Below are 12,085 nucleotides of genomic sequence, written 5' to 3'. Positions count from 1 at the left end.
GATTACTGCCTGGTTTCCATGGACCTAAGACTTTTATTTTTATCCTATACTAACTTGGTTTTAAACAAAGCTTTGGAGCTTCCCAGGGCTAATCTCTAATGAAAATGGAGAGGCAAATAAAAAAAGGCTGAAATAAATTCTGATGAAAGCTGCAAAAGTGTTAATTCTGAGAGGCTGGAAGGAGATAAAAATGAAAATGCAGTCTCAAAGAGGCAAAGATGCATTCAGGAAAAAAGGAATATTCAAAATTTAGCAGTGATGAGATTAGTCAAAGCAGTGTGGTTGTACACTGTATTAACATTCTCTGCCACACAAAGTATCATTTTTTAAAAGCAGAATATTAAGGAGACCAACGAGAAACCATTATTAAATGATATGATTTGCAGGGATTGAGCAATGATACTAAAACAAAGAATATCAAAGCTACTATATCTAAGCCCTTCTTCTTCCTCAATCTTCCCAATTCCTGGAAATATCTTTTCATTGAAAACAGAAGTTGACATCGATGTCAACACATAATACATCATTTTTAGAAACTCTTTAATGGAAACTGATCAGCTGCTTAGGGTTTTTAAGAGGAATTCAGACCAAGTGCAATAGTTTTGAAAAAAGAGTGAAGAATGATATATTTGGTCTATAAAATCTATGCATTTCATCACCACTGAACTATAACTAGGTGAAGGTTAGTTGAGAATGGACAACGTTCTGTTCCACATAGCTCAGCTCAGATTCTTTAAATGAGCAGCTCCAAAACATCATCTTACTCTGGAACCAATTTATAAAACTTGGCATTGCTTGAGTTGGTGAGGAACTTTCTACAAAAGTCACTGATTTTTCAGGACTGAGTTTTACACCCATCCCCCACCCCCACCTGCTGCTTACAGGTGAGTTTTGCTACACACCTATACTTTTCTTTGTCCTCCTCTTCCTGGGTGGCAAACGCCTTCCACTGGAAATGGGCAATAATGTTACTGCGGTTGTGGATGGTCACAGTCCTCTGATTGGCCAGAGATATGTAGGTTTTCTCAATGATCAAGGAGTTTTTGTCCAGCCTTATATTCATGTCTACAGCAGCTCCATAGAGAGACACGTATATCCTTTCACCTAGGATTAACAAAGCACAAACACACTCTAAGATTTATTCTAGAATAACCCTACTAGCCTTTACCTTTTTTTGAAGCTAAAGTCAGGAGACATAGCACAAGCACTAGACACTGCTCATACACCCCCACCCAACTCCATCAGCCCAGAGAACAGACGTGATCAGAAAATGCAAACCTGTGCTTGGTGCAGTTAGAGAAAATCGAACCATCATTCTTGGTTATTGTAAGAAATAGATAAAACATGAATTGTTGCCCTGGGTGTTCCAAGACATTTTCTTTTTCATAAATGGTTTTCAATCTTTCAACCTGACCAGGAGGGCAACTGGGTTCCAGAATTATAATCAGATGCCTCATCTTTAGCTCAAGTGTGAGCTGGCTTTCTGACTCTAAAGGGATCACACCAAGCACACCTGGGAAGAACTACTCTGCATGAGAGGTTTAAAATGCAGTCAAAAACAGGGTCAGGAGAGAATATTTCGTAACTTCAGAAACAAAAAAATCGAATATTTAAGAGGAATCTCCTCCCTAAGCAACAACAATGAAAACTAAATACATGCATAAAAAAACATACACATACCCTTGCCATATCTGGTACTGGTTATGTAGAAAATAAAAATTAACAGCTACATTTAAAATTATTAAATTTTAGGTATTATATCACCTTTATTCAGCACAGCAGTAAGTCTCTGACTTCATTCACCTGGATTCTAAGTATACAAGACAGACCCCTGGGCTTTCAAAAAGGTACTAACCTATAAACTACACTCTGTTTGACCTCTGCAATGTGATAGCAAGTACATCACTCTATGTCAAATAGAAAAAGGAATAAAATACTGTGGGTGTTCTGTTGGTCTCTGCTGCTAAAGTTTTAATTCAAACTAGAAAGCATAATCACTTGGACCTTCACTTTCAGCAAACATTTCTGCTTTGTTTATTATGGTATAAACCAAATGCCCGTTTAGTGGCCCTTTGTGCATTCTAAAGTTCTTTAGATTCTATCACTTTGGATATGGCAAAACTTACCCCAAGGTTTAAAGAAAAAGAAAGCATCAAGGCTTTGATGCTAAAATTTTTTTAAATTTCTATTTCTATTATTATTTAAAATTTTTATTTCTAAAAATGTATACATGAATTCTAAATTTCAGATACTACAGAGCACAGACAGTGAGACAAAAATGCTTTTTTCCCCTTTATTCAACCTCAGGTATACTGTTTAGAGGTAAAAGCTCTCAATATTTCATGCACATCCTTCCCCCACAAATTTTTAAACTTTTTAATGAGTAAAATTTAATGATCTTATAACTGAAAACTCATTGTTACTTTAATTTGCATACTCTTAATTATGGATGTTATTGAACACCTTTTTCATAAAATAAATGACTTGAGCTGAAAAAAGACCCTCCCCAAATGAAGGGACACTCAAAGGGCTATGCCTTAAAGATAAGAGTGAATTGGAGTTCTCGGTCCGGGTCCTGCTGAGGGCCGGTCAGGACTCACCCGTTGCTTTGGTTGCCCGGCAAGGGGAACGAAATGCTGCCATTCGCATAGGATACCAACATGGCAGAGATCTGATGTCATCAGAAAGCGGCGGAGGAGAGAACTTCATCAATACCAGCGACGACAGAAACAGTTGGTCTCCTGGTAGGGGGGGTGAGGCACAGACACCCGAGTCTCCTCAATTTGTCGTCGAGCCAGAGGGGAGGAGCCGGGCCGCCGCCAGCGCCCGGAGCAGGCCCAGCAGCTCGCCAGCATGGTGACTGCGTGACCCCAATTGGAGAGGGGGCGGAGCGGAGCCGCCACCCGCACCCGCAAGGTGGGCAGACCCGCGACCCAGTGGTACATGGGCGTGGTAGGAGGGGCAGGGCAGAGCCGCCGTTCGCGCTTGCAAGGTAAACAGACCTGTGACAGCCTGGCGGGTCAGGCCCAGTGGCCTGCCAGTGTGGTACACACGTCACCCCAATTGGAGTAGGGGCAGAGCAGATCCTTCTCCCACGCCCGGATCAGGCCCTGCCGGTGTGGTGGCCACGTGACCCCAATTGGAGTGGGGGCGGAGCGGAACCGCCACCCGTGCCCGCAGGGTGAGCAGACCTGTGACCAACCTGCAGATCAGGCCCAGGGGTCCGCAGGCGTGGTAGGAGGGGCAGGGCAGATCCGCCGCCCGCACCTCCAAGGTAGGCAGACCTGCGACAGACCGGCGGATCAGGCCCAGGAGCCTGCCGGCATGGTACACACACCACCCTAATTGGAGTAGGGGCAGAGCAGAGCCTCCACCCGTGCCCGAAAGGTGGGCAGATCTGCGACCGACCAGCGGGACAGGCCCAGTGGCCTGCCAGTACGACAGACACGTCACCCCATTTGGAGTAGGGGCAGAGTAGAGCCGCCGCCCGCGCCTGCAGTGTAGGTAAACCTGCAACCGACCGGCGGATCAGGCCCGGTGGCCTGCCGGCGTGGTACACTCGTCACCCCAATTGGAGTAGGGGCAGAACAGAGCCGCCGCCAGCGCCCAGAACAGGCCCAGTGACCTGCTGGCGTGGTAGCCACGACACCCCAATTGGAATAAGGAGAGAGCAGAGCCACCGCCCGCTCCTGCAGGAAAGATACGCAAGCAGTATGAAAAGACAAGGAAAGAAAGGACCACAAGCAATGCAGGTCAACGCAACTTTAGAAGAGGTAACAGCTGCAGCAGATGGAATGTCAGATAAAGAATTCAGGATATACATGCTTCAGATGATCTGGAGTATCAAAGAAGACATTAGACAGCAAAATCAGACAATGAAAGATCACTTCAACAATGAATTACGCAAACAAATTCAGGAAGCAAAGGATCAACTATACAGGGAGATAGAGGTTATAAAAAACAAACAAACAGAAATCCTAGAAATGCAGGAAGCAATAAACCAACTTAAAAACTCAATGGAGAATACTACCAGCAGAGTAGAACACTTAGAAGACAATGAAGACAAAGTATTTCAACTGGAAAAGAACATAGACAGCTCAGCAAGACTGTTAAGAAACCATGAGCAGAACATCCAAGAAATATGGGATAACATTAAGAGACCAAACTTAAGAGTCATTGGGATACAGGAAGGTACAGAGCTCCAAACCAAAGGAATGAGCAGTCTATTCAATGAAATAATACAAGAAAACTTCCCAGACTTGAAGAATGAGACAGAATCCCAAATCCTAGAAGCCTACAGGACGCCGAATGTGCAAAATCATAAGAGATCCACACCTAGACACATTATAATGAAGATGCCCAACATACAGAATAAGGAGAGAATTTTAAAAGCTACAAGAGAAAGGAAGCAGATTACATTTAGGGGTAAGCCAATCAGGATAACAGCTGATCTTTCAACACAGACTCTGAAAGCTAGAAGATCCTGGAATAACATATTTCAAACACTGAAAGAAAATGGGTTCCAACCAAGAATTGTGTATCCAGCGAAATTAAGCTTCAGGATGGAAGATGAAATTAAAACCTTCCACGATAAACAAAAGTTTAAAGAATTCGCAGCTAGAAAACCATCTCTTCAAAACATCCTCCCCAAAGCATTACAGGATGAGGAAATGGAAAATAACAATGAAAATCAACAGTGGGAGGTAGGACAGTAAAGGGGGGGAAAAATCAAAGAGGAAAACAAACCATGTTTAGTAACAGAAATAAACAAATATGGCTGGAAGAACAACCCATATCTCAATAATAACCCTAAATGTTAATGGCTTCAACTCACCAATTAAGAGACACAGGCTAGTAGAATGGATCACAAAACAAGACCCAACAATATGCTGCCTACAGGAGACGCATTTGATAGGAAAAGACATACATAGGCTGAAGGTGAAAGGTTGGGAAAAATCATATCACTCATATGGACTTCAGAAACAAGCAGGAGTGTCCATACTCATATCAAATAAAATAGATTTCAAGCCAAAGTTAATCAAAAGGGATAAAGAGGGACACTACATACTGCTTAAGGGAACCATACACCAACAAGACATAACAATCATAAATATTTATGCCCCAAACAATGGTGCAGCTATGTTCGTCAAACAAACTCTTCTCAAGTTCAAGAGTCTAATAGACCACCATACAATAATCATGGGAGACTTCAACACACCTCTCTCGCCACTGGACAGATCTTCCAAACAAAAGTTGAATAAGGAAACTATAGAACTCAATAACACTATAAATAACCTAGACCTAATTGACATATATAGAATATACCACCCAACATCAAGCAGTTACACTTTTTTCTCAGCAGCACATGGATCCTTCTCAAAAATAGATCATATATTATGTCACAGGGCAACTCTTAGACAATATAAAGGAGTAGAGATAATATCATGCATCTTATCTGATCATAATGGAATGAAACTGAAAATCAACGATAAAAGAAGGAAGGAAAAAGCATACATCACTTGGAGAATGAACAATAGGTTACTGAATGATCAATGGGTTATAGAAGACATCAAGGAGGAAATTAAAAAATTCTTAGAGATAAATGAAAACACAGACACAACATATCGGAATCTATGGGACACATTGAAAGCAGTTCTAAGAGGAAAATTCATTGCTTGGAGTTCATTCCTTAAAAAAAGAAAAAACCAACAAATAAATGATCTCATACTTCATCTCAAAATCCTTGAAGAAGAAGAGCAAAACAACAGCAAAAGAAGTAGAAGGCAAGAAATAATTAAAATCAGAGATGAAATTAATGAAATTGAAACAAAAGAAACAATTGAAAAAATTGACAAAACTAAAAGTTGGTTCTTTGAAAAAATAAACAAAATCGACAGACCCTTAGCGATGCTAGCGAAGAGAAGAAGAGAGAGAACTCAAATTACTAGCATACGGGATGAAAAAGGCAATATCACAACAGACACTTCAGAAATACAGAAGATAATCAAAAATTATTTTGAATCCTTATACTCCAATAAATTAGAAGATAGTGAAGGCATAGATAAATTTCTTAAGTCATATGATCTGCCCAGATTGAGTCAGGAGGATATAGACAACCTAAACAGACCAATATCAATTGAGGAAATAGAAGAAACCATCAAAAGACTACCAACTAAGAAAAGCCCAGGACCAGATGGGTATACAGCAGAATTTTACAAAACCTTTGAAGAAGAACTAATACCAATACTTTTCAAGCTACTTCAGGAAATAGAAAAAGAGGGAGAACTTCCAAATTCATTCTATGAGGCCAACATCACCCTGATACCTAAACCAGACAAAGACACTTCAAAGAAAGAAAACTACAGACCAATATCTCTAATGAACCTAGATGCAAAAATCCTCAACAAAATTCTGGCGAATCAGATACAAAAACATATCAAAAAAATTGTACACCATGATCAAGTAGGATTCATCCCTGGGATGCAAGGCTGGTTCAATATATGGAAATCAATAAATATTATTCACCACATCAATAGACTTAAAAATAAGAACCATATGATCATCTCGATAGATGCGGAAAAAGCATTCGACAAAGTACAGCATCCCTTTATGTTCAAAACTCTAGAAAAACTAGGGATAACAGGAACATACCTCAATATTGTAAAAGCAATCTATGCTAAGCCTCAGGCTAGCATCATTCTGAATGGAGAAAAACTGAAGGCATTCCCTCTAAAATCTGGAACAAGACAAGGATGCCCTCTCTCTCCACTTCTGTTCAACATAGTTCTCGAAACACTGGCAAGAGCAATTAGACAGACAAAAGAAATTAAAGGCATAAAAATAGGAAAAGAAGAACTTAAATTATCACTATTTGCAGATGATATGATTCTATACCTAGCAGACCCAAAAGGCTCTACAAAGAAACTATTAGAGCTAATAAATGAATTCAGCAAAGTGGCAGGATATAAAATCAACACGCATAAATCAAAGGCATTCCTGTATATCAGCAACAAATCCTCTGAAATGGAAATGAGGACAACCACTCCATTCACAATATCTTCAAAAAAAATAAAATACTTGGGAATCAACCTAACAAAAGAGGTGAAAGACTTATACAATGAAAACTACAGAACCCTAAAGAGAGAAATAGAAGAAGATCTTAGAAGATGGAAAAATATACCCTGTTCATGGATAGGCAGAACTAACATCATCAAAATGGTGATATTACCAAAAGTTCTCTATAGGTTTAATGCAATGCCAATCAAAATCCCAACGGCATTTCTTGTAGAAATAGAGAAAGCAATCATGAAATTCATATGGAAAAATAAAAGACCCAGAATAGCAAAAACAATGCTAAGCAGGAAGTGTGAATCAGGCGGTATAGCGATACCAGACTTCAAACTATACTACAGAGCATTAGTAACAAAAACAGCATGGTACTGGTACCAAAACAGGCAGGTGGACCAATGGTACAGAATAGAGGACACAGAAACCAATCCACAAAACTACAACTATCTTATATTTGATAAAGGGGCTAAAAGCATGCAATGGAGGAAGGATAGCATCTTCAACAAATGGTGCTGGGAAAACTGGAAATCCATATGCAACAAAATGAAACTGAATCCCTTTCTCTCACCATGCACAAAAGTTAATTCAAAATGGATCAAGGAGCTTGATATCAAATCAGAGACACGCCATCTGATAGAAGAAAAAGTTGGCTACGATCTACAGTCAGTGGGGTCGGGCTCCAAATTCCTCAATAGGACACCCATAGCACAAAAGTTAATAACGAGAATCAACAAATGGGACTTACTCAAACTAAAAAGTTTTTTCTCAGCAAAAGAAACAATAAGAGAGGTAAATAGGGAGCCTACACCCTGGGAACAAATCTTTACTCCTCACACTTCAGATAGAGCCCTAATATCCAGAGTATACAAAGAACTCAAAACATTAGACAATAAGAGAACAAACAACCCAATCAACAAATGGGCCAAGGACCTGAACAGACACTTCGAAGAGGAGGACATACAGTCAATCAACAAGTACATGAAAAAATGCTCAACATCTCTAGCTGTCAGAGAAATGCAAATCAAAACCACCCTAAGATACCATCTCACTCCAGTAAGATTGGCAGCCATTATGAAGTCAAACAACAACAAGTGCTGGCGAGGATGTGGGGAAAAGGGTACACTTGTACATTGCTGGTGGGACTGCAGATTGGTGCAGCCAATTTGGAAAGCAGTATGGAGATTTCTTGGAAAGCTGGGAATGGAGCCACCATTTGACCCAGCTATTCCCCTTCTTGGTCTATTCCCTAAAGACCTAAAAAGAGCATGCTACAGGGACACTGCTACATCGATGTTCATAGCAGCACAGTTCACAATAGCAAGACTGTGGAACCAACCTAGATGCCTTTCAATAGACGAATGGATAAAAAAAATGTGGCATTTATACACAATGGAGTATTACTCTGCATTAAAAAATGACAAAATCATAGAATTTACAGGGAAATGGATGGCATTAGAGCAGATTATGCTAAGTGAAGCTAGCCAATCCCTAAAAAACAAATGCCAAATGTCTTCTTTGATATAAGGAGAGTAACTAAGATCAGAGTAGGGACGAAGAGCAGAAGAAGAAGATTAACATTTAACAGGGATGAGAGGTGGGAGGGAAAGGGAGAGAGAAGGGAAATTGCATGGTAATGGAAGGAGACCCTCAGGGTTATACAGTGGAGGGGGTAGAGAGAGAGGAGGGGAGGGGAGGGGAGAGGTGGGGAGGGGGGAGGGTGGAGGATGGGAAAGGCATCGGAGCACAACAGACACTAGTATGGCAATATGTAAATCAATGGATGTGTAACTGATGTGATTCTGCAATCTGTGTATGGGGTGAAGGTGGGAGTTCATAACCCACTTGAATCAAAGTGTGGAATATGATATGTCAAGAAATTTGTAATGTTTTGAACAATCCACAATAAAAAATTTAAAAAAAATAAAATAAAATAAAAGCAACTTAGGCTAGAGTGCAAAAAAAAAAAAAAACTAAGAAAAATACCCAGTGCTACCACACATAATACATTTATATGCGCAGAAATGTATAAAATATGCAATGTGGCATAAATGAGATATTACATGTGCTATTATGTAGTTGGCGTAGAACTCTTCTTTCCTTGTTAGTGTATTTTTTTTTCCTTTTTTGTGGGGGGATTGAAAATTGAACCCAGGATATTGTACAAATTAAGTAAACACTACCATTGCAGTACACCCTCAGCCCCTATAATTTTCAACTGTTATTTTTAATGACTACATAATACTCTATTGCATACACAATTTATCACACCAATTCCTTATTGATTTATATTAAAGTTGTTTCTATTTTTCTTCGATTTTATAAAAATAAACTTATATAGCTCTTTGAAAAAAAAAAAGAGTGAATTGGAAGTAGATTAGCCCTAAATATCAGAGTTAACTATCATGCAGGAATTGCCTATATATTGCAGAGAACTTCAAGCTCTGAGTTTGGCAGTAATTGACTAGTTTTTAACCCAAAATACTTGGAAGAAGAAACCAATTTCTCTTCAGAGGGCAATATTTGCACCCTATGTTTCAAAATCATCAACATTCTTTTTTAAATCAGCCAGCCAAACATAATGAGACATGCAAAGAATTAAAACAACATGTGTTAGAATCAGTGACACAAGAAGAACAGAAATAGGCTCACAAAGAACCAGATACCCAAAGTCATCAGCTATAGACCATGCACTTGTTGTTATGCTGAATGTGTTTAAACAAACAATTGGATGCACTTGAAGCTATATCCAGAGAACAGGAAATCAAAAACTAAAAAATTCTTAGAGAACCAGGACTTATAGGAAAAAAACAAAAAAATTCTAGACTTAAAAAAGGAAAAACTACAAAGGAAAAAACTCAAAGGCATACTTAATATGAGAATTTTATTAGTCTTAATGAAAAAATAGTGAAATGGAAAATGGTTCAGAAAACATAAAAGGAAATATGAAGAAATAAAAACATGGAAAATACACATGAATGGATAAGAGATAAGGAAGATGACATAAGAATGTCTAAAAAGTACTTAAGTGGAAACTAAGAAGGAGGGGGGAAACTAAGAAGGAAGCAAAGGCAATATTTCAGATGACTAAGAATTTTTTAGAATCAACTAAAAACATCAGTCCAGAATTCAAGAGGCCAAATGAAAGTCAATGGGATACATTTTTAATTCATAAAGAACACAATCATGGCATTTTCAGTTAAATGATGGCATTGGAGAAAATGCTAAGTGAAGTTAGCCAATCCCCAAAAAACAAATGCCGAATGTTTTCTCTGATATAAGGAGGTTGACTCATAATGGGGTAGAGAGGGAGAGCACGGGAGGAATAGATGAATTAGAGTATAGTGGAGTAGGAGAGCATGGGAGGATTAGATGAATTCTAGAGAGGGAAGAGGGGTGGGAGGGAAAGGAAGGGGGAGAGGATTAGCAAGGATGTGTTAGACCAGGACGCAAGGAAAGACCACTGACTCCTATTAAAATCAAATTAAAGCAAGCTTATTATTTTGACCGGCCGGGCTGCCTCTCCCTCCCAAAACGGCGGGAACAAGACAGCACCCCAGCTTTCCTGAAGCCCAGCTTTATAGCCCAGAAAGTTACACAAAGGGGGGTTACAGATAACAGAACTCTGACAAGCATCACACTAATGGTAGTTTACATTTTTTGCTGGCCCCAACATCAGAATTTATGAGGACCATTAGAGCCTCTGAGAGGGTCGTTGTCTGGCCAGGGAAGGCCAATATTTATGAGGTGTCACTAAAGTTTCAGAGAGGGCTGCTATCTGGTCAGAGAGCCAGGCATGGGTGAATTCAAGGCATGGGCAGGCATTCCAAGAAGGTTCAGAATTTGCAGTAATTTATAGTAAAGCTGAAATTATCTTTTCACGGCTTTGTGGCGAGATGCCCAATTTTAAGAAAAGATCAGGTTGGGTCTATCAGATGGTAGAATGTGATGGACATCATTATACAAAGTACATGTATGAAGACTAGAATTGGATCTCAACATACTTTATATACAGAGATAAGAAAAACTGTGGTATATATGTGTATTAAGAATTGTAATGCAAAAAAGTACATGTATGAAGACATAAAATGGCATGAACATATTTTATATACAGAGATATGAAAAATTGTGCTCTATATGTGTAATAAGAATCGTAATGCATTCCACTGCTGTTGGGTATTTAAAAAAATAAATAAAAGATAAAAAAAATTAATTCATACCTAAATACACTGCAGTAAAACTAGATAAAAGCAAAGACAAAGAAAATCTTGAAAAAAGCGAGAGAAAAGAGACAAATCATCTTGAAAGGATCCACAGTTGGAATTACTTCTGACTTTTTAACTTAATGAAAACAAAAACAACAGAATAACATTGTATTAACTTTGATGAAGGTGAAACAATGACAACCTACCATTCTACAAAAATTTCTATCCTTATTGTCTACAATTGTCTTGGTTTTGTCTTCACTTTTTAAGGATATTTTCAATGATAAAAGATTCTAAATTAGCATTGTTTTCTTCCAGCATTGAATAACTCCATTTTGTTGTTCTCTGATTTTCCTAATTTCAGCTGAAAAGTTTGCCATTAGTTTTCAGCATTAACATGAAGTTTGGTTTCCTTTGTTTTTGTACTATCACAAGTTTGCTCAGTTTTGTGAACATGTGCAACAATGTCATTGTTGTTTGGGGGAAAATTCTCAGTCAATATCTCAAAATATTCTTTTAGTTCCATTCATCCTCTCCTCCACTTCTGAGACTAGTGATATGTACATTGACTCTAACTATGTCCCACGGGGCTTTTGCTTTCTGTTTGTTTTTTTTTTCCCATTCATATTTGTTTCTCTCTGTGTGTTGCAGTTTGGGGATATTTATTTACCTGTCTTCAGGTTCACTAATCATTTCCTTCTGTAGCTATTCTTCTGTTAAATGTATATAATTAACTGTTGGCAACAGGTCCACCTTGGCCCCTGGAGCCCTACCTCCACTAGTTTGTTCTGCATGCCAGTGTGGCCAGCTCACAA

At 38.9% G+C, this 12,085-nt stretch overlaps 1 protein-coding gene across 8 annotated transcripts in view; it reads right to left on the bottom strand.

The window, feature by feature from the left end:
• Window positions 1-12,085, bottom strand: part of Hydin (HYDIN axonemal central pair apparatus protein) — a 398,809-nt gene that overhangs the window by 265,391 nt on the left and 121,333 nt on the right. For 7 of the 8 annotated variants that reach the window (XR_009225878.1, XR_009225879.1, XM_058575799.1 and 4 more), the window contains one exon: window positions 903-1,104. The exons of the other annotated variant lie outside the window; for it this stretch is intronic. Coding sequence is in view for 5 of the 7 variants with exons in the window: in XM_058575799.1 (XP_058431782.1) it covers window positions 903-1,104 (202 nt within the window). In the remaining 2 variants the exon portion in view is untranslated. The remainder of the gene's footprint in view (window positions 1-902; window positions 1,105-12,085) is intronic. 8 annotated transcript variants of the gene reach the window in all.

Source organism: Marmota monax, unplaced genomic scaffold (assembly GCF_021218885.2).
Source record: "Marmota monax isolate L192 unplaced genomic scaffold, Marmota_monax_Labrador192_F-V1.1 WCK01_AAM20220418_F8-fsc00024, whole genome shotgun sequence".
NCBI classification, from domain to species: Eukaryota; Metazoa; Chordata; class Mammalia; order Rodentia; family Sciuridae; genus Marmota; species Marmota monax.
This window is presented reverse-complemented; position numbering and strand designations above follow the sequence as displayed.